The 24,216-nt window shown below is 40.6% G+C and overlaps 1 protein-coding gene across 1 annotated transcript in view; it reads left to right on the forward strand.

The window, feature by feature from the left end:
- khdrbs2 (KH domain containing, RNA binding, signal transduction associated 2) overlaps positions 1–24,216 on the forward strand; it is a 62,295-nt gene that overhangs the window by 11,092 nt on the left and 26,987 nt on the right. Inside the window, exons 2-4 of the mRNA XM_053436723.1 lie at positions 2,637–2,764; positions 16,562–16,678; positions 21,169–21,315. Coding sequence (XP_053292698.1) covers positions 2,637–2,764; positions 16,562–16,678; positions 21,169–21,315 — 392 coding nt within the window. The remainder of the gene's footprint in view (positions 1–2,636; positions 2,765–16,561; positions 16,679–21,168; positions 21,316–24,216) is intronic.

Here is a 24,216-nt window from a genome sequence, read left to right on the forward strand (position 1 = left end):
TTCATCCCAAAACAAATCCATATGCAGAGGTCCATAACTAATGTATGAGGATACCGAGAATTAAATCCTTGATCAAACCTGGAAGTGGGACTGAGCACAGAAAGCACATGAGCTTCTTTTGATGGTATGAGTTTCACAAACTAAATGAGTGGATGTTTTGCATTTGCACATTTGCATTAAGTATTCTGGCAGAGCATCTAACTCTCCAATGATCAAAACCTTAACAAGAGTCTACAGGAACAAGTCCTTGAAAGTATAAAAGACTGTGTGGCTTGACTATACCCTCCAGAGTCACACATGCTGTTAAAGAATTTGTCTTTATTTCTTCCAAATTCATTAAAAGTCTCATTTTCAAAATTAAAACCGTTTTCTGATCAGGCAACGCTACAATTAAGGTTTGGTTTAGTCTCATTCACAAATCGCTTAGGGAAACTGTGGCTTTGTGATGAGGATTACGAAGGTTAGGGAAGGATTGTTGAGAAGAAACCAACGTTGACTGTCTTCACACTGTGTTGAGGTCAATCCGTCCACCCACGTCTCTTCTGTGTATGGACTTTGTGGTTATATATTGTTTCACCATACTTCCATCTCCATCTCTAACCTGTGGTGTCTAGCATTGTGTGGATTGTGATGTGCGCGATATTCTTTGGCCTGACCATGAACCTCTGTGCAGGCGATCTGTTAACATGTAAAATCCAGTAATCAATTGGCTACATTTATCACAAATCCCAAAACAGAAATGTGTAAGCATACTACACAATTACTTTAATGTAATAACTTGTAATTTGACATACCTCTAGTATAAAGTCCCATAGAAGTGAATGCAGAACCTTTATCTTGCCAATTTACATTGTATAATGTTTTATTGTATAATTGGTAATGTTACATTTGTTCCCAACAGAGAGGAAGAATAATTTCTCAGAAATATCGTTAGTTACTTTGTCACATGAACTTGTATATTTGTACATTGTCCCTATGCAGCTCCTCATGTACTGTATATAAAGAAGAGCCAGTTCAACATGTGCCTGCACACCACAGGTTGTGTTTGATAAATGTCCTCAGGAAAAACACATAATATTAAAAGGCATATTCTGTAAGCTCTTGGTATCCTGGGACTTCTGCCTCATGTAAAGTGTCACATAAGGAACAAGGAAGTGTGAATCCGCAGCGTCGATGTGAGAAAAAGGTTGAACGCTTGGATTTCAATCTGTCAACCTGCATAAATGTTTTGATAAAGAATCCAGACAGCAGTCCTGAGAGGTAATGAGCAAAACCTTTCCTTCAGCAAACATCTCTGTTAAGGCTGTCCCTTCTGGCAATGACTCTTAGTAACCTGAAAAGGCATTTTCACATTCATTCATTTGTATTCTTCCATTTTGAATGACCTCTCTCAGCTTTTGACAGTTTAGCAGCGCAGACAGCATCTTCCAATTTAAATGATGCTCCTCGGACAATCAGTCACAATCAGAGAGAGACTGGTTCACGCTGGAAGAAATCACTGCATTTCATGGATTTTGTGCATTTCATAAAACTGACACCACTGGCCACTCTTTCCAACTATTATCCACACAAACGAATAATGTGTCAGACTGTGAGACAGTTGACACAGATTATATATTGCATTCTGACTCTAATCAGGATGTCTTACAGTCTATAATCAACTCTCTTCCTTAGTGAACATTTCAGCCTTTTATCTGCCCAAGCTGGAGCTGTTTGTTAACGTCACAGCTTTGTCTGCCGGCTGTCGGCAGCTCAGATAAGGGCGCAGTGCTCCAGCCTCAGTGAACTCTTGAGTTTCAATATAGCATCTCAGGTGTGTTCGCCGACTTGTTCTGGGTCTTGTTCAGGAACATCTTTTATTGTCCCACGTCACAGACCTGAAATTGTAATTCTGTTGAGTAGAAGGCAGCGATCAAGGAGGAAACCGAAGAGGTTTTCATTCCTAGAGGATCATGTCTTGTGAGTGTTCAGTTCAGGGTGTTCCTGTGGAGCCGAACCAGATGGTTAACATCCACCTCTCATCTCCTTCCTGTTTGTAATCAGGCCGTGGAGACACAAGAGGACCATTGGGCCAATTTGCACAAGATTTGCACATCCTGTAAAGTGCTGCAGCTTGATTGGAACCAACGATCTGCAAATATGATCTTAATATGAGAGTTCATCTTTACGCCAAACGACTCTGATATCAAACGTTTTGTATATTTAATCTGACAGCTGTTTAAGTCCTTCGCTGTGCGGGGATGAGAGAACGAGAGCTCAGTTTGCAGTGAAGTGAGGCACAGTAAGCCGACTGCGACTTTGGCCTCTGTTGTTATTTTGACTGGATCACGAGATTACAGGGTTTGATGTAAAGGACGTAGCGGTAGACAGCGGGATAATCTCACATCATTAAGTTTGCACTGTGAGCATATTTACAACTGAGACACAATAATAATCAGCTAAAATGATTCACTGTGTGCGATGCAATGCAAAGTTTAATTCCCTCCGATGCGCCCCCAAGCCTAACATTACACTGTGTGGTTGTCATGCTGCAGCATTCTCCAGAGCCGAGTTGCACATGTGGACTGATGCTGTGTTTTCAGTAACATAACAAAACTAATTATCTTCTTATCTGTTATTTTATTTTGTGTTTGCAGAGATTGAAAAGTATGAAGGCGACGATTTGAGAAAAGATGGCGACATAAAGAAATACCTAGATATCATCAGCAATAAAAATATCAAGCTCTCCGAAAGAGTTCTCATTCCAGTGCAACAGTATCCAAAGGTAAGAGACACAACAACAACGTCTTATCCCACAAAACACACGGTGGCATTTTAGGGTCCTATGCTTTATTGTCTGTGGGAGGAAACTGAAAGGTAATGAAAATTTGCAGTATTTTCTAAATTGACTTTTTTGTCCTCCCTATGCCTTTTAGTCTTTTATTAAATCTTATGATTAAAATGAAGAATTGATAAACAAGAAACTAAGACCTGGAATTGTGATTTGACAAACCTAAGACACCAATCATGTCATCTCGTGGGTGGAGCTTAGTAACTGGACAAGGCTCCTCAAGTGCAAGTGGTAGAGAGCAGGGGCGGGGCTACATTAGCATTTTTATAGATCCAAGTCAGAAAATTAGCAATTTTGGCCATTTAAAGGTAATTTTTCATTCTAAAAATTTTGAATATGTCATTTTTAAGAACAAATAAAGTTTGTAGGAACTTGATTTCTAATCTGAGGTTGCGGTGCCCCTTCTAAAATGTCTGTTTGGAATGGGCTGGTTGCTTTGCCTTGGCCATGCTGGTTGTAACTTAACCTTCTGAAACTGCAGAGTGACCCGCAGTAATTAAGCCGCCACAAAATACCTTTGAACTAGTAACTAAATAGTCAGTGAGTGGACACTAGACACCTGCTGCACCCTTTGCATATATACTTCGGGCAACGACAATCCCGATAGAAAGTTATCGGGCCGCGTCCACTTATTTCCGGTTAATTATCGAAAAACTAAGTTTTTACAGCCCTAAAGCGGCGAAGAGTAAGTTGAAGAACAATCACCATAAATCACAGTGTGACACAGTACACGGTATTCTGATTAATGCAATATCACGACTGACAAGTGAAATGTGGCCTAATGAGGCTTCTCCATTGGGCGTCTGAGCAACAACACACAGCTGCTGGTGTTGAACCTGAAGGCTTTACTGCCACTGTGATCAAAGGAGGCCGCTTCGCTGACTCTGCGTTTAAACCGTCATGCAACAAGCAGCTAAGAATGATTGCGGCAGTTGAACAACACAGATCGCAACAAAACCTATCTTGATATAGTTAATTGATTATATGTCCTTTCTACAAATACATAATATACTGCATACAGTGTGTTACAGTAGGTAGAAGAAATAGATCGATGTTCCAGTTCCAGGTCATTAGCAAGAATATTTCTTTGTAATATTTTAAAGTATTTATGGTCTTTACTCTAAAATATGATATATATATATATAAAGTTTTTTTTTAGAGTAAAATCTTTAAAAATCTTGTTTGACCAAACCGATTCTGGAGATCAGTTAACTGAACCGTGTCATGTCTCAACTGCGTTTCATTTCATGCTCGTAAAAATAAGGATATAAGATGATATGGTATACTTGGCATCCGAGAGTTGCTATAGACTATTCATTTTAAGGTGCCATAAAATAAAAACTGCCCAGTGTTATGTTTCACCATCTATGACAAAAAACTTTTTTAATGTTTATATCAAAATCTTACACGTTTTTCTTCCTTTTAAGGTAGGGTTGGTCATTTGGATCTGAAACCCTTTTCATCTTATTTGTTGAAATCAATAAATAAACTAGTCATGAACAAAACTAATGAAATCCGGTGTCTGTGGCCATCACAGGACTGTAACAAACATGACTAGTCATTCATTTGAACAGTACAACATGATTGGCTGGCGTACCTGTCTGTCACTAAACAACCTGCCCTTCTCCAGACACCCTGCCCGTGCTTTCACAATCTAATGATGTTAGAGAGCAAGTCAGGAAACACGTCTTCTTCTAGTAGCCAGTGTGTGGTTATCAGTTTTGGGTCGTATGGGAGGGGGTGGGATGTATCGGTTTCACTTTTCCAAACGCTTGCTATCTTTTCTAGGATTACCAACCATAGCTTTAAATTGTTTGTTCGGAGTATATTGTTTTGGGGGAAGCAAACTCAAATCTGATCATTGGTTTGGTGGGACTTGGCCAGTTCCTTGCACCTTCTTCTTTAGACCAACACTTGGTGTGTACCTCACTGTCTGTGTGCAACAATAAAGCTATTGTCATCATCGCTCTGCTCCTCTCGTCTTCATCGCTCTGCTCCTCTAGTGGCTCCACTCTCTGCTTCCACACACTCTCAGACACATTTTGTATCCAGGTGCTGATTTGAATTGTTTCACGTCTGGTCTGGTCACGAGCTCTGCCCCAACATTTTACAGCTATTTCTTGGAACCGTACTGCACAGCTGATGCAGCTGCCTCAACAAAGCAACACCTCACAGTCACGGGATGTTTGTTGCTGATGGGATTCCTCATGAATTCGATTTTTCTTTTTTAAGTTGTTGAACACAGGCCTTGGCGCTGGTCTGCGTTTTCAAAGTGGCCTTCTAGTTTGAGATGTTTGCTGATTCTGTGCAGCCGTACTTTTACTGTAGCTGTGCCTCAGGAGCCGGTGTACTTTTGTCCAATGAGCCCCTCTGGACACTCCACAGAAATCAATTAGCTGTTTCCTACTTAGGAAAAGTGTTGAGAAAGTAATTAAACAGTGTCCAGGAAGTCCTCACTCTATCAAATTGATTTCAGATCTGTAAAAAAATGCCAATGGAGTCCGTTTCCTGTGAACAGACGATTCGCAATGACTCTCATTCAGGGGAACTTGCCATCCATCCATTACAGCATCTTTCATTGAAGGAGCTCTGAAATGGGAACACTTCATTTTCCCACTGTCTGCACAAACTCAAAAACCAATATGTAAATTCGTCCAGAGACTTTTGCAGTGTTTGACAAAAGAAGAGTTCATACTTTTTTTTTTAGATCATTATTATTTGGCTGCAGAAATATTGTTTGTAGGTGTTTGAGGTGTTCAAAAAAAGAATTAATTGTCACCTACTTCAGATCCTTTGTTCTGTGGTGATTGAGCTCTTGCGTGGCCAGCGGGCGCTGAGCCACCACTTAACTCAGGGTGATGTCGGGATAAAATTGCTTAAATTTTCATGAATCAATTGGAATCATTATTTCATCAATCTTTGACACGTGTTTAGAATTTTGTACAGGAGGTCCGACAGTTTAGATTTTGTGCATTAATTTTCATTTCATGCACATTTTTTGAGACCTTGAAGAAACTTTGCAAACATGTTCATATAAGGAAGGATTTTAATTTGATATCACAATTACTTTTCACATTTCTTCGAGGGGTTCTTAAAATATTGCATCAGAAACTTGATATTTGATATCAGGAAGACGTGTATAATATTTAAATCCACAAAAATACCCTATGCATTACCCACACAGGACGTGGGCCATTTTGAATAAAATGTATAGTTTTTAGTGCTTTTTACTTATTTATTTTTTACAGACATTGTACTTAAACAGACCTGGGTGAGATCAATGAGGTCAATGCAATCTAAAGTCCCTTCTGGTACTAAATTGCAAAGCTTTTTAATATCCGTTGAATGGCCTTTTTGTAGCAGCACAGAACATTTTTACATTTTGCCATGAAACATGAAGTTGTAACATTGTGCAGTCTGCCCAAGACGTCACAGGCTGAAAAGAGTCAAGGCCGGAGGACATCTATATACCGTTTAGTATTTATACATTAATCTTATAATTGCATTTGGTGTCCGGGGTGTGATTCTCCTGATTAGATGAAAACCAGTGAAGCTTAACCCTGAGAACCACTGAGAGTGATGAATGAGGTGTGAGAAAATGTATCGTAAAGCAACACATACTTATGGGTATAAACAGGTTCAGTACACGGGCTGAATGTCCTGGTTCTGTGTATCGAGCACAATAGTTCCAGCTCTGCCAAGTCAGCAGAGCAGTGCAGGCTGGAAGGAGCAGTTGTCCAACAACAGCTTCTGTGACCTAATTGCACAGTCAGCACCCTGCAAGACTGCAGTGTCACTATCTTAAACATCTTGGTAACACTGCACTTTCAGTTAATGGTGATTAGCTACATGAAGAGACTATTAGCTCAACAGCACGCCCTGCAATGAGGATGAGAAAAACCAAAACGTCATGGGGAGATCGGAAAGATCGCCGCACACTCTAATACCACACAAAGTAACAGTCATCTATACCAAAAGGTTTTCAAGACCGAACTAGACATGATGTGTGTTAGCCAAAAACGATCCAGCAATTGCATACACAATACATTAGACAGAGATATACATGTTCATCAATGTGTAACACGTATACATAGTTTTATTAACTGGTAGTTGGTAACTTAAATTGTGCAGAAGCCCTTTAAACATACAAGGGTCATTCATTGTTCTATATTCTAAAAGGACATCATGATTTTATGGTATTATGATATTTTTTGCTGGTTAGAGATTGTAAGCAAACCCAATGGGGGAAAGAATGAAAGCAAATACAGAAAATTATATAAAAAAAGTATTAATTTATTGGGATATTTTTAATAATGCTGGTTAAGAATACATATTTTATAACACTTGCCTTGACTATTTGCATCACCTGCACGACAGATGAGAGAACACCGATTAAATGTAAAAATTAATATCGCACCAACTGCAGTGAAAAATGTTTGCACAATGTGGCTTCACAGATATGAATCCCTGGCTGCTTTCACCGATCAATATATTTGATTTTTTTACTCCGACAACATCTGGCCCCGCAGAGAGGCACAAACTAATCAATTTCACCTCTCTTCACTTTACAACCCCACTTTGTGTCACAGCCATTTTCCACCGGTGTCCAGTCGACTCTTCAATAACGCCCAGTCTTACCCGGTGTCACCGGTGGTGGAGCACAGGACCAAGTATCATACATCTGCTCCCTCGCGTTTCTGCAGTGTGACAGTGCTCAGTCGAGCCTACACCTGTAATTAAATGCTAAGTCATTACGTGAATGCGTGGGAGAACCGCTCCGCATGGCTGTGGATTCCATGATATGACACGTGAAAGACTAATGTCACCTTACTGCCAATCAATCACTCTTTACGGTACATTTACACATACGAAAGTGTTTTAAGTGACACTGATGACAGAGCTGTGGTTTTGTGCGTGGCGGCTGAACCGACACACCTCAGTGCTTCTGCTATGACAAGATAAATGTCTGCTGGGCCTGTTTAGTCCTGTTATTGGATTTTATTGGATCATATAGTTTCAGGCACATTCATAGGCTCTGTCATTGTTCAGATCCCATTAGACAGGGCTGCTGCTGGACATTTGGCTGCTCTAAGTATAGTTGCTTTGTGGTGCCTCCACCCTACACACAGAGAAGTGCAATTTTATCTTTATCTTTTAATCATAGGCATTTATTTTCATTGGCAATGATATGAATAATAGATCCGGCTCTATACAATAACAGAGTATTTAACAGTAGAGCTGTATCTTGTAAAACTGCACTGCTGGTTGTTTGTCATCGCTGGATACTGGTTGTGTGTGTGTGTGATAGTGGTGGTTGATGGCCAGTGCCTTCCTTGATGTCCCAGATTTACCCATACATTAATTTGTTTGCATTAACGACGCATTAATTCAGAAATATAAGGGAAACTAATTAGAATATAAAGTGCAGGGATAAATAAGCTTTCCAGACACTCATAGCTATGGAATTAAATTGGGCATTAAAGAGAAAATATCCATTAAATGTTTAAAAGCAAAATATAAGCAATAATGAGTATAACTACATTAATCAAACAATTATGTACGGTTCTTATTATTGTATTATTATTCAAGCCTGATACTTACATTCATGCAGGAAGCATGATACATAGGCTACAACCTTAAATTCCTTTATGTTATAATTGTACTTAATTTGAAAACTTATAGTTACTTACTTTCCACCACTGTAATTATGTATGTGCACTTAAAAGAAGCCTAACTGCTTAATTTAAATGAAACTTGACAGAAATATGTGCAAGACAAAGGAATTTGTCTTTGTAAATGTGCATTTGCTGCACCACAGACCTATTTGAATAAAACCTGGAAGGATGATGCATCTTGTTTCCGACTGGCCCCCGGCTCTATGCATCATTCACAGGGGGGCACTTGTGTGTTTTGTGCACTACTCCCTGTAAAATCTACTTCGGATTTGTTGTCATTTTGCAGCCTGTCAAGATAAAGCAATCCGGCCCTGAAGTGTTCCTCCGATGACTTCACCATCACTTTCTGTCTTTAATCTCCCCTGAAAGAGAAATGAAACCTTGAGAACCTGGGTCGATCTCGGTCAACGGGAGAAGAAGATACACATTTGTTCATGTCCTGTTTTGACGCGTAAACAAATGGCACTCTCGCAGCGCATACACGGAGATCACTATTTACTGAAGCGAAAAAATATGATATTGAGATAATCAGAATGGCCATTTTCATTACCGCTTAACTAGAATTTATCCTCTGCTCCTTAATGAGACAGCTTGATTAGCATCTCATAACCTTGGGGCATGAAATGGATTTTTCAATGGCCGATACCATCTACGAGTTGGAGTCCAGTTCTGGGTCTATTCTGCATATAAAAAAAATATAATATTTTTGCTCTTTTAATTAGAAATTGAATTTGGTTTTGAAAAATGAAATAACTAAATATGTATATTTCTGCAAATTAAAAAAAAAGGAAAGTATTTTACCTCTGTCGGGTATTTGCCTGAATATCTATTCTGAAGGAACAACCACAGACCACAACACATTACATTGTATTTTGTCCTTGTGGGGTGCCAGAATGTGGGAGCTTATCAGTCTTGGGTTATTATAACCTTTAAGCAGTACAACAGCTGTGCTCTGCCCGTGGAGAAATTCCATTTTTGTCTGTCCAGAGATGTCAGAGTCCCAAAGAAAAGCCTATCATGTGAAAAGGTGTTTTGTTTAGATAAGTGGCGAATACAGTAGAGGGAGCGCAGAGTGTGAATTAAAATTAAGCACTTGTGTGATAGCATCGGAGCTGTACTTTGGGATCCCACTAATTCAGTGTTTGTGTGATGGCTCTGTCTGCCACAATGCTGCTCAGGAGATATAATAAAGATAAAATACCTCTCTGTGAGAAAAAAATAACAACCCTCAAGAATACACAGCGTCCTAGCTCTGAGTGAGATTCAAACAGAGTTTCCAGTAGATTGAGTCGCACTAATGGGACAAAATCAAGTCAAATGTCAACACACAGCATGGATTCAATAGATTCTTCAGTGCGCTGTTGATTGACAATATTGTCGTGAATTAGGAGCACAAAGGAGAGCAACTAATTTCTGCTGGAGAAAAGCAAATTGTAAGTGAAAGAGTGACAAAAAGTTTAAAAAAAAACCTTTTCCTTAACTTTGTTTAGTTCTTTGTCAAGACACAGTGCAATAATTGCTTAACAAGGCTGGAGATTATTCTGGGTCGGGCAACACACAATTTATGAAGCACAGTGTGAGAAGCTGTGAAAATGGGCCCCAGTGAGCTTAAATCACTGATCTTAAGATGATGTGCATTTGAGTTTATGCTATAAAAAATGAAAGCAGGCTAATGTAGTGGTTAAATCTGAATTAAGGTAACCTTAACCTTAACTTTGCCCCTTGTGTAGCCTTTTAATGTGACACAACGTCCAGGAGTTAATTATTTCATAAGTATTAGATGTGTTACCCTCTACAATGTTAATTACGTAGCCTACACAGGGGCAGAGCATTCATAGTTGTGCGAAGGTGTGTGTGAGTCGCAATGCAATTACACCGCCGAATACCAAGTGGCGTTTGAGTTTCTGGGGTTGAGTGTTCTACGGTTTTCGGTCTGCTTATTTACAAATTCTCTGGCATCTCTGTTTCCTTCAGACCAACGTAGAGTGTTACTAATCGGATCGTGTTGGAGTTTGAGCAGATAGAGGTTGAAGACTCAATTTAAATATGACGCTGAGTCTGCCGGAGATGCGATACTACCAAGCGGACCAATCACAGCTCTTGTGGTCAGCGTCACCTTGGTGAGGCATTACACTTTTGGCGAGGTGCACTTCAGGGTACAGTGTAGGGCTTGGCTTAGGGTACACATCTAAATATAGGCTGCAGCGTAGCTTCGAGGCAGAAACATGACTTGGGATTTAGGGTTAGGCATTTAGTTCTGATAGTTAAGGTGAGGGTAAGGGGCTAGGGAGTGCAGTGTCCTCATTAAGATAGATCTACAAACATGTGTGTGTAAGTGATTGTGTGTGGGCCATCTGGGCGACATGTTTACATATTAATGTGTATTGTGTCATCTCTGTTAGCACATCCTGTTCCTGTTTGTCATGATAAAGACACAAAGATCTAGGTTATTTTTTTTCATCCAATGCAAATTGACACACATTTTATGTTTGGGATATTATCTTATTTCATTGTGCTCCTCTGTGAATATTTTAACATGTATGGTGCGTCCCAATCCAGAGATTAAAATTACTGATTTTAATTCATACCTTAAAATTAGATACCAGTGATTTACATTAACACTGACACACAGCCTCTCTTTAAACTCTCAGTTGATTTGGTTTTCTTTCTGAACAGCTCGGCAGATGAAAAGCAAATCTCCAACGCTTGTCAGACAAGAACCAAACAACCACTCATCCGCTTCCTTTAACGTCTGCCGAGTCCATAGGACACACTCCCCTGACAGACTCTCAGCCCAGTCATCCCTAGTTGTCATCAAAGTATAAACCTCTACCTGAGGCTTTAATCCTCCTATCAGACTGGACCTGGACTTTCCCAATAGCACAGCTCGCTAACCCGGCAGAAAGTGCCTCAGGACATGTGCAAATCTCGACTGGCCTCAGTGCACTCCCTTAAAGGTCGGCCACACTACACATTTAACATACTGAGAGCTAGAAACTTATAGAATCATTCTGAGTTTGCCTCAGTTTTTATTTACTTGAGTGCATCCTTTCATCTTTGCTGTTTATTTGCCCTTGTCTCTGGAAAAAGCCTCCTGCACTTCCATTTCTATCTCTTATTTGCTTTAAGTGAAGCTAGTATGTTAATCCTCGAGCACAGCCGGGGCTTTCTGATAGCGAATCACTGTTGTTGTTAATATCTGGTATAAACATCCATCTTGGATGGTCAGAAGAGGATGGATCCCCAGATGTGAATGCAGCAAAGACAAATGGAGGAGGCATTGAGATGTGATCACGAATGTGGTCTGGGCCCGGGGGTTTCCAAACTTTTTCCGCCCAAGGCAAAGCGCAGCGCAGGGCAGGGCAGGCCAGAATCTCAGGGCACACCTGTATTCTTATATATGAAAACCCTTGTTATCATCCATTCTTACCCACGTTTCTCTCTCTTTTTTTTAGTTGCTCTCCTTCACACTGGCTGTCAATCAAGGTCTTTGATGTGTCACTCAGCACATAGTTTAGGTGCGCTCAAAATTGTTCACTATGCCTTTTGGCACTGCAGTAATACACCTGTTATACATTTTCTTGACAGTACACATATGCATTGGTCATTTCTTCCCTAGGGCTGGGTTTGATTCCATTTGATTTGTTCGATCATCGATCTAGTTAAGGATATTTCAGTGTACAATAATTTTGCTTGGATATGAAACATTCTCAGAGAACGAAAGCTATAAATTGGGCAAGGAAACATCTAACTTGGTGCCTTCTCAAAGAATATTGAGGTAGGCCCTTCACAATAATCAATGTTGTGTGTGTTTGTGTTTGTGTGTCCGCTTGTCACATTTCTTTAATGACGTGTCTCATAAACTCTGAAGCAAATCAATCAAACAAAGTAAACATCAGTATTGTTCAACTCCTAATAACTTGTGACGAGTGTCTGTGTTTAAAATATATATAATATATACAATCTTTAGATTTTTCCTCCTCTTTTAATTCAGGTATGGGAAGTGAGTTGCAAAATTCATATAGAGAATCTGCCACAAGCAGAGCCTGTCTGTAGTGGCTGTGACAGAGCTCAGCGTACTGCATCTTAAAAGTACTCTACACTGATTCAGCATTGCACTCAAAAGACCCTGGTGGACAAATCAAATCAACGCAGCAGAACCAAAGATATTGCCTTTTTACTCCACAGAGTCCTCCTACATTACCCACAATGCATCGCAGTCAGTAATTGAGGTGTTAGTTAGCTGCTCGCCGAAATGAGCAGCCAGCAGAGGTCCTGGTAAACTTGTTTCTTTCTAAACCCCCACCACAAGATTCTTGATGTTGATCCAACCAGCATTGACTCAAGTGACATCACTGGAGGCCATTTATCATATAACACACAGCTCCCTGTGAAGCCACAAAAGGCTTTTATACAACCTGTTATTCATATATGCAGGACTACGCTACTCCCGAGACCCGTAAACAGACTTTGATGCATGGAGGAATGGATTTTCCCTCACAAGAAAATGGAAAAGCAAATACATACAAATAGACAAATCAAAAAAAGATTGAGGAGCACATTCACCAGTTTGACGGCACATTTGCAACACAATGAAACATGCTGCAAATACATAAAAATGCTGTTGTTCCAAACAAAACCAGAAAAGTTTCAAAGGAAGGATATAAAGGGAAAGCTTTTTGCTTCTTTTCTGTATTTCCTGAAAATATCTGTATTTTGTACTGCCTCAGGATGTTGAATTTGTGTTGTCAAATTGGTGAAAGTGCCCCAAAAATCCTTCAAAAACATTCTTTCATATATCCCCTTGAAGAATCAGGCTCTTCAGGTCGGTTTTCATACATATTCTTCTATTCACTTATGTGTGTGGGTCAACGTCTGAGAAGGAAGACATTTTCTTTATAACCAAAATGAGCATCACATCATATACCTACGCCACCATTATTACAAAGCCAACATGACGGAAATTCCTACAAACCACTAATACAAGGAAAACTGTACTAATGAGAGTTGAAAACAACTCGAAGTGAACTTGAACAAATTTGGAGGCAATATCATCGCTGAAGGAAATATTTCATATAAAGAGAATTCCCACCTCAGTTGTACATGTGGTAAAACATAAGAAAATATTATCACCTGGAGACGAAAAACTGAAACTTCAAACTCTGTACCAGTGAGAAAAAATCTTAATGTATCCATTGTACCTCTCACTGACTGATGGCTAGTGTTTTGATACAGTAAATCCATCAAATGAAGAATTGACAGAGACCTGTCGGCCAATAAGAAGTGAGCGGTCCCACATACTTGATTGGTCAGGTCTCCGTTCTGATGAAATAAATCAAAAAATGAAATAAAACATTTGATTTGCTGAAGATTAGAAATTTCGACACTCACTGACCTTCAGCTAAGTTGTGACTCACCACTCAAAATGGAGAACTGTTTAGGACAATATAGCACCGAATGTCTAGACCGGGCGACCCCTGTGCTCAAAGGCCTCAAGCATACGTATCGGTTGTGAGGTCTTCATAAACCGGGTGTTTAAAAATGAATATACAGATGAATATGTTGGATTTTAATCTGCACAAAAGCGCTCGATTAATTGTTTGTCCTTCACACGTTGTGGAATCAAAAATAAGAGGATCAGTTCACGCACTGAATATTTGTTCAGCGTCTTAAATGTGTTGTGCATAATTGTTGCATTCACAACACCCCTTCCTTCCAATATCTGCTCACTTATCAGCGTTGAGGCTACGGGGGGGCACATAACATCATTTCAAACCTCATTTAACATCGAATCGTGCCCCTTTCCGGAGCCCAAATTGCTCGCCATGGAGCAGTAGAGTGGCTCCAGACATTCATTAGCTAAATGAAAACAGGCCACTCTTCTTCTACCGCCCACCGGGTGTGTTCTCGACGTAGCTGCAGCCACCATCTGCTCCGCCGCTCCCTGCTGCCGGCTATAGGAGAGTCCTGTCAACGCACGCGACGTGATGGAAAGTGTCCACAAAAGGTGCCTTAATCGTTCAGATCAGAGGACAGAGAGAGGACGGTTGGGAAGCGTGGTTGTTTTTGTTGGACGGTGTCATCTTGGTGCCCTTGGTGCCGCCCTCACCTAAGATTGAACATTCGCTTCTGATTTTAATCATGTTCACGAAATAAGCTGAGTGTGCGTTTGTCGGCGTTGAGTTGCAGCAGACGCACAGCTGGCAGAGGAGTTATTAGCTGCTTAGCCACAGTGGGAGAGGCTGTTTTGTGGAAAGGTTAATATCATTTTAGGGTTGGCCAGAGTGTGTTGTGGTGGATGGGTGAGCACCTGTTCAGCACTGGAGGTGGTCCCCTATCATCTCATCCAACACTTGAAGGTCGAACCCTCTATTACAATAAAACAAGCACTGAAACGGCATGAGATGTCCTTTATGCATGGCCTTTATGGGTTTGTTTCTTCTAGGAAAAGTTTAAGGACTTTATTTGAAGGATTGTGTAAGTTTAATGGTGTAAAAAAGGTTGCAGCATCGTTACGGTTCAGAGGGGTTCTACTTAGTTTCTTAATGAATCAGGAGTTTTTGGGGCATAACATGCATCTAACCAATCTCCACTCTTCACATCTCTCATTCCCTTTAAAAGCGTATGTGAGAAGCAGAGAGTGTCTGTGCTGTGTACCTGCCTATGTACGTGCACATTTTTCTGTTTTCAATAGTCACCCTTAAACATAATACACCCACTGGTTTGTGTTGGTCGATTGCACAAAAGCTTTCTGCTGCCTCAAGATAGTAACGCACCAAAATGAACAGTTAAGGCCACCACGCACATGGGAACACAGACAGCCACAAGTGCTTTTGCTATTTAAATTATAATGGCACTTAGTACAGTACATACCGTCGCCAGGGCCCAACAGTTCCTTTAAATTAAATTAAACCAAAACCAAACTCATAGATATAAGCCCTTTTAATATCCCTAAACAGTATTTCAAAGAGATTTATTAATTATTCCCTGTGAAAATGTCAAAAAATGCCCAATTATGCAATGCTGTAGAAAGTGAAGAGAAAAATTCCTCCATCCGCTCCTTTGTTCAGATCTGTGCCAAAAAATAAATGTGTTCTTTGTCAGCTCCTGTCACATCCTTCCACAAAGTTTCATAGAAATCCTTTCAGTGGTTTTGTGTTATCTTGCCAAAAGACAAACAAAAGGACGCTGAAAAATGACAACAGTGTCTGTCTGAAACCTGCTGAGACTGTTGCATTGTTCTTTGCATTTGTCTTAATGGCCCTAAGTCCGTTTTGACTCATCTTCAAGGTGATCTCCTGCTCATTTTCTGGAAAAAGGCTCCATTTGACTACAGTTGCGTCATGACTTTCACCTCCCAGATTCATCAGCACTAATCTCAGCAGCGTTGCGCCTGAAACAACCTGGAGCTACTGATCTCAATATGAACACTAGCCTGTGCACAGTGAGAGGGAAATGATAATCAGAGCCCCGAGGCTTGAATCTGATAGTTTGTCATTTGGATAGTATTACTTAATTTCCCACTGGGAAGAAACTCATTATTTCTGACTTTATCTCAGCACTGACCTCTTAAACAGTTTCAGGAATGTTATTGGTTTAAGCCCATATCTCCTCCTTTTTCCTCTTTCCTTGGTAGGACATGCATAACCCTAAACGCTGATAAGAGACATGACTAGCGAGGGCACAGTTCATGCAGGAGGATGGATGTATGGGTTTTGCCAGACCACCAATGAGAGTCCCATTTACTTCCAATGTGCACGTAAATATAGAGCACAGTTATATTGATTTATTACAGTCCGCATTACAGCTTTTTCTCCCATGATGAATGGTGAATGGAATGCGAGATTATATTGATAATAGATGACTAATGGTCAGCACAGCATATCTTATGTTTAACCTTTCTTTTTATATCCAAGACATTAAGAGAAAGGCTGCTTCAGGAATACTTGCCTGGACTTATAAATCAGCCTTTTCATTATTTGTCCTCCCTCCTCTTACAAACTGCATTCTGAAAGCATTGATAAGGACTCTTTCTTCTTTCTATCCTTTGTCACAGTTTAATTTTGTTGGGAAGCTGCTGGGACCACGGGGAAATTCCATGAAGCGATTGCAGGAGGAGACTGGGGTGAAGATGTCCATCCTTGGCAAAGGATCCATGAGGGATAAAGGCAAGGTAAGGCAGATATTGATTTATGCTGATGAATAGTTGTTTGGCTGGTCGAAGATTTAGATCAAATATAAAATGTTTACAGAAGCAGAGCGGTTGAAATTCCACCAAAGCGCAGAGGAGTGTTCCAACAAACAACATCTGAGGGTAACTGAGATGAATGACACCCGGAGTAAAATGAATAGCTTTCAGTTGACAAACATATGTTTGAGATCAATTTGAATACATTTTCCTTGTATTGTTTAATAGGATATTGTGTAATAGTCAGTTATAAATGCAAAGTACTGCATGTTTTTGCGAAAGTCATTTATCCTGCTGACTTGTGGTCCCCTGGAGCCAAACCTATCCGAGCATGTGCGCAGACAGCCGGCTGGATATGGTATTCATGCTCATAACTGGTCTCATTGTGCCCTCATAGAGTTACATTGCTATTATTACTGTACCCTCCTATTCAGACATCAAGACATGATAAAAGACTTGCAGTGTTGTCACCACTTTGGTGAAACTGAAGCTGCATTTCAATACGTTAGAAACCGCGTTGAGGGGATAATACTGCGGAAGCTGTTACAGCCACTTTAAACATATCAATGCGGTTTTAGTTGTCACCTGTGTATGTTAACTGACACGGCACATGGTGTCAGTTGTAAGAAGACTCTCACCCCAATATGTATATATAAATAACCGTGCCTACACATACATATATAGTATGAATGCAAGCTTGTATGTTGTCTGTACCTTTCTTTACAACATCAAATAATATTAAATTGTAAAAGGCACAGCCAACTAAATCATACAAAATTGAAACACACAAACACACACACACACACACACACACACACACACACACACACACATATCTTACATATGTACATACCTACATGCATGTATGTATATGCAAAAGATACAGGCAACTTAATGAACCTAGTATTTCATGATAATTGTTTGACATAGTAATAGGTAAAAACAACAATAACCTTTTACATGGATTTCCATTAATTGCAAAGCTGAAATGATTCATCATGACAGCGGCTGAAAGCACTGAACCACTTCTTTACCATCAACATGTTCCTTAGTCATGAGCAAGAGTTAATTTAATAATCTGGCTTACTGCCCCTAAGACTATTTAGATTTATCATGTGCTGCAATAATTTGTCTTCAGTTTTTAAAATGAAAGAATAGAGAGGTTTATAGGTAATGTTCATACGAGCCGAGCTGTCAGAAACACGTCTATCTTTACCTGCATGCAGTACTTAGGTTGCTATTCTGCACCGCACAGCGTGCATGATGACAGCATGTCAGTTTCAGTCTGACAGAGACACATGCTGTGTGCAGCACTGAGGAAAAATAATGGACCCTTAGCGGTTGTCTCTCCCCAAAGGGTGGCTGTGTAACGATTGGATTAGGCTCAGGGTTTTCAGCCTGTGATATTGATTTTGTGTACAGTCTGACTCTGAACTGGTCTGAAGGACCGACAAGCCCGAGACTGAACGTTGTGAATGAAAGGCTGGCTGCCATTCAGAGCAGCCGGTCACACGGCCGTGTGGCACAGAGATAACTCAAGTCCCATTACACGTGAAAGCACATTGACATCACACATTTCTGCCACCCCAGACATCCCGTTTCACGGAGGGGTGCATCGGACCTGCAGCTGGAGGTAGAATACCTCAGGTTTGTACCAGAGCAGCCCCTCCACTCACAATAGACCATTTGGTGAATAGCACACTTTGAGCCCAGGTTTTTATCCTGTTTAACACTGTGCTGAGTCACGGTGCTAAAACAAAGTCCTCATTTCACCTCTGACGCTAGACTTTGAACAAGTCAAAGCCAGCACCCCAAGGTTGGAAAGAATGTATATTTCTGAGTTCCTGTCGTCCTCACAGCAGTGCACTGCAAACATATAGTATTGATTGACTAAAAACCAGGCATACTGTAGCCATGGTGACTGATGTATGTCTCTCTCTTTCCGCTGTAAAACAATCTCTCACTTCAATGACAAAGTATTGAAACAACTCAGAGACACAATTTGATCTGATCCGTAATGACCCAGGCTCTCTGACAGAGACTTTGAAACCTGCTGAAATTTTCTGGCAATTTTTAATTAAAGCCGACTTTCCCCAGAGGGCAGAGAACAGCCCTGTGATGCAAGGACAGACGTTTGAATCCACAGATTGGCTGAGTGCATGACTGAATCAAGGTGTCTTTAAGTAAGACGCTCATCGCCCAACTTCTTAACAGCAGCTGCCTGTGTGGCTGGGACAAGTAGAGGGAACGTCTCCACTCCAAGTTTGACATCACCTCTGATTACTTGTTTAGTGGAGAATGGATATTGTGATTTGACTGGTTCCTTTGAAAAACACAGTGAAAACTGCCCCTGAGCTATTTGACAGATCTTTTTAAGCCTTTAAAGCTGGTGTGAAGCATCAGGTTGGAGCCCTCAGGGCCCGGGTAAAGACTAAAAGGGGACTATGCTCTTCTCTGACTTCCCTTATTCACCACAGTGCCTTTGCTTTAACCTCATACTACTCACCCAAACAGAGCAGTCATTTTTTGGATTGTGGAAAGTGATATTCAGCCAAGAAATTAATAATCTAATAGTAAGGATGTGTTATTTTCCAAGAAGAACACTCTACAACCACGCTAACACTGCTGTCAAATGCTCATTAATACACCAATGCTTTGTTTGGCAGGTATAATCATCTTGAAGGTTTGCACCAAATCCTATTGATTCAACGTTTTGAGAAAAAGCAACCAGCACAAAACCACCAGCAAACATCCTCTGGGTATCAGGAATGCCCATATGATAATTATTCCAGATATTTCCGTCTCGATCAAAGTGGTGGACCAATCGCCAGCTTTCCACTGCATCTCATGGTCTTCATCAGTGGATGGAGTTTGCAACACGCATGTGTGTAGCAGTATTAATGATGGTCTGTTCTGTTGTCTACTCAACTGTCCCTGTGAGGACCTGAATGGAGTGTCGGCATCGGTAGGCTTCAGTGCACCTGTGCTTTTCCTGTTACAACAAGTGGAAATGTCTGCTGTGAAAAAGATGTTACATCACTACACTTAATTTGCACCATTAAGGGTGATGAAGTTATTATAGTAGTTACAAGTAATGTGAGAAGCAACTCCTCCCTCTTCTCCTGTCCCAACTCACCTGTCATAACATTTCATTACATTTCTTAACGTATCATAATCTCTTTAACATAAAATTTCAAAAATGATTTGTCATCTGTCACTACCATATTAACCTGTCAAAACTCACCATAATATCACTAACCTGTGAAAACTTCTCTAAGACTGTAATACAATGATCAACTTGTCATAACCATATGTGCCTGTCAGAATATTTCACAAACTTTCATATCCTTACTCACCTATTTAAACTCATAATCTCTCTTCACAAGTCTTACAATTTCACAACCTTTCATAATCATAGCCTTGTATAACCTTTCATAACCCACATGCATTTAGCACATGGTTTTAAATGACTTATAAATGTGATGTCTGTCAATTGAAACATTTCTCTACAAATTCACAAGATCTCATATCACAAAATGTATTTATATCTATCAGAAAAACATTCGACAGCATCCCTAGTGCCAGACAGACAGAGCTCTCTTTACAGTCTTTTTTTTATGTGAGTTTGTTTCTGCAGTTGTTGGATGAGCTGTAATTAATCTTCAGAAGTTAACTTATTACTTTGTATAAGTGAGTCTTCACATCGTTCACAAATGTTTTTTGAATGTGTCTTCCTGCTGATGAACGTAGCGATTGCTCAAGTGTCCTTTTGTCTTAAAGCTGAATCATAAATATTAGCGAGGGTTGTGCCCGGCATGTCAAATACTAGGCTTGTGATGACAGGAGGGAAAAAAAAGATGGAGTTATGTGTCACTGACATCAAAACCTCTTCAATCTCACAAAATAACTTCGGAGCAGAGTTAGTTCATCCGACGAGATAAATCACACCGGCTGCAGGGCGTCAGTCAGTCTACCACTTTGGTCCAGACTCAAAGAGTGGATGGATTGCAATGGAATTTTGTGCAGGTATTCTTGGTCCATGTGACGTGAACCCTATACTGTGTTTCGTGATCCCTGACTTTTTTCTCATCTAGCTGTAGAGTGCATCTCTCTGCCAAGGTCCAACAATCCTCATATGAAACCACATTTAAACTCTCTAGATCTGGATTTTTATTCGAGTTTTTCGTGATCCAGGAATATTTCTTGAAAATGGAATGGCTTCTTCCCTGACTCCTGCTGTATCATCCCATCAAGTTGTGTGCTAATCCCTTTTAGCAGTTTTTGCACAATACAGCTAACTGACAGACAAACAAATGAAAACCTCCTTGGCAGAGGATCTGACATTACAGAACATTGTCTTTACTTTGTCGTCAGGGATCAATAGCGAACATTACATCAGTCTATATGGATGCTTTTCATGTGAACTCTGGATTCTCTTACAACTCCTTCCCTTGCTCTCTCTTTTTTTTTCACAGGAGGAAGAACTGAGGAAAGGCGGGGAGGCCAAATACGCCCACCTGAGTAATGATCTGCACGTTTTAATTGAAGTCTTCGCTCCACCTGGAGAGGCCTATTCCCGCATGAGTCACGCCTTGGAGGAGATCAAAAAATTCTTAGTCCCAGTAAGTTTATGACTCCGCCTTTTTCATTCCTCCTAATTTTGAATTCCCATGTCACATTATGAACATCAGTCATCACCGCTGGCGTGATCATTCCTCCATCCGCCTTGTTAACACAAAGAAAACAGCATCTGGGCTTTCCAGTGCTCTCAGGAGAATCCAGGGTTTGTTTACGTGGACCTAAGATATAGGAGGGAAGTTTTTCTCCGCATTACAACTGCTGCTCTACACTCACTGCCCGTACTTACAAATGAAAACTAATGTATTCAGCAATTAAAGTGCAGTATGGAACAAGTTGCGAGACTCCAGCAACTTACAGCCTGGAGAACTTAGCAATAATTAATGTGCATGTTGTGTGCTCTCGCTGAGTCAAAGCCGTAAATATTAATCAAGCTTTGCAAATACGACAAGCCTAATCGAGGAATTGTGCTGCTCGAGTCTACTTTATGGACTTCATGCATCTTCCTATCCCGCGTTGATGTTCTTACAAGCATATCTGCTCACTGGGCCAGGAGGATGGCGATACCGCGTCTGCAGTTAATATCCCCATCAAAATACAAATTAGATCGCACTGTCGGCCAAAAAACAAGTAAAGCAGTTGTTAGCGTTCAGATTCCCCTCCCTGTTTACAGGCGCTGAGCTAGTTTAGATTTACTACAACATTAGGAAAGGGAAAAAACAATGAGAGAGACAGTGTTGGCACTGAAATTAACCTGTGAGTCATGACCTGTTGGTGCAGTAATTTGCATGAAAAATGGAGTCATGGCCCCTGCTGTACCACTTTGCATCCATCCAGAGCACATATTGGATCTTTTAAGAGCCTTTTTTACCTTTTAGCTGTAAATGTGCACCGGATGTGCATATTCTCAGGAATCAGCGTCCCAGTTCCCACTGTGTGATCCACACCAATCATACGTGTCAGCGGGCTCTCTTGTTCTTCCCACATCAGCAGGGCTTTTATGTGCTGCATTTGATCCTTATTTTGACTGGAAATGTGCCATCTCACAAATGTGAGTCTCAGCTATCGCTTCAGCTGCAGCGTCTTGATTTATCATTATAGAACTGAAGCCTTGTATTGTCTGATCAGCTGACACACCAGCGATTGGCTGTAATACCTTGCTTTACTAATAGGTACGCTCATTCAATATGCACAGACAATTTAGGCCAGGCATAACTTTGAGTCTATTTATTTTATTTTATTTGAAAATCTGCCAGCGGTACTAATGATGCAGGGCAACAAGGAAGACACAGATTCAGTCATATTCTACTGAGTGTCAAAAGGGCTGGAAATCATAACTGTGGAAGATGAGACTCATCAGTTTATCATGTTTGGAGACGTCCAAAAGTGGCAAGTGGAAGTAAACAATAATAAACTAAAACCCTAGAACAAATTTCTCTACTAAGGTCCAACAGTCCCTCCACTGCCAAGGAGGAAATGTTTTTGTCAGTTGGTTTTCTTTTCTGTTAGTTTGTCTGCAGGATACACAAAAACTTCTGGATAAATCCCCACCAAACTTGGTGAATGGGTGTGGTATGGGTCAGAGGAGAAGCTTTTTTTTTGCGGATCTGGATCAGGGGACAGATCCAGTATTTTTTTTGCTTTTTTTTATCACAACGAGATGGGGCAGTCAATATTCACTTATTTCCCATGGATTCGTGGATCTTGATGAAATATAAAAAGGCACATTTGGGGTAGTGAAATCAAATGTGGTTTCATGAGGGGACTGTTGGGCCTTGGCAGAGGTATGCGCTCTCTAGAACTGTGAGAGATCAACAAAAATGTCAAAAGCACCTTGCAATCTTAAAGAAAGTGGAAAACTAAATCCTGGATCTGCCCCCTGATTGTGATCTGCACCCATGTAGTGGGTTCTTCCCTTACCTACATCACTTCATTCCACAGAGTTTCCTGGTAATCCGTCGAGCAGTTTCTGTGTAATGCTGCTTACCAACAGGCAAGCAAAGAAACTCGGTTTCGCGGAAGTAATTAAAAACCATTTCAACAACATTATTTATATCTTGTTTCTTAATCAGACTCTTTACATTCCCTGCCATACAGAAGGGGGGAAACAATCCTTCCTCCAGCTTAGTCTATGTGTCAATAAAAACATGTGAATAGAAATGTCCCATGCTGTGCTCCAGCTCTCGCTCACTGCCTCAGGGATCCAACGGGTTTGGATCCCTGAGGAACCTAACCTGCACGTAATGTAACACAACAGGCATCTGTCAGTATCTTTAGTAACAGATGTTTCCTGCCTCTGGTGGAGAGAAGCAAGTGCTTCCTGCTGTCTACCTTTTTTTATCGCTGCACTGTGCTTTAGGAGCCACTTCATGTGAAACAACAATCGGTGACGGTCACGGCGATTTGATTTAGTTGAAAGTAAGCAACATTGATTTAAGAGCTTGTTAATATTGTGGACATGAATTTCTGATAGTTGCAAAAGGCTGAGTGAGGGAAATGTGTTCATGAGGTTGTGATTAAAGAGGAAATCTGCACATCAAAGTGAGTTCACAGGTCTTGGGATGAATTGCTGCATGTGTGAGCTGAAGTGGGGGACTGGCGCGGCACCCTTTTCTTCCCCGTTCCTCTTACTTCTCGTCTAACTTTGAACAATAACTCAAATTGATTCCATCTCCTCTACTGAAGTAAAAATAAAAATCATTTAATGTGGCGTCGGCCCCCTGATGTCTGAAAATAAATGTCTTACCTCTATAATATAACAAAACCTGCTTCCCACTGAGCTCCCTCAGCTCACATCTACAAACCAGGAGAAAAAGATACCCAGTCTTTTCATTTGATATGGAAACGTGTCTCATGTGGCGTGTAGACAAGTCCTCCGTTATAAATCTCACGCTGTGCGACTAATGTTATTTCCAATTTGAATTTTAGATGCATAATTGGATCAT

This window comes from Pleuronectes platessa, chromosome 12, assembly GCF_947347685.1.
Source record: "Pleuronectes platessa chromosome 12, fPlePla1.1, whole genome shotgun sequence".
Classification (NCBI taxonomy): domain Eukaryota; kingdom Metazoa; phylum Chordata; class Actinopteri; order Pleuronectiformes; family Pleuronectidae; genus Pleuronectes; species Pleuronectes platessa.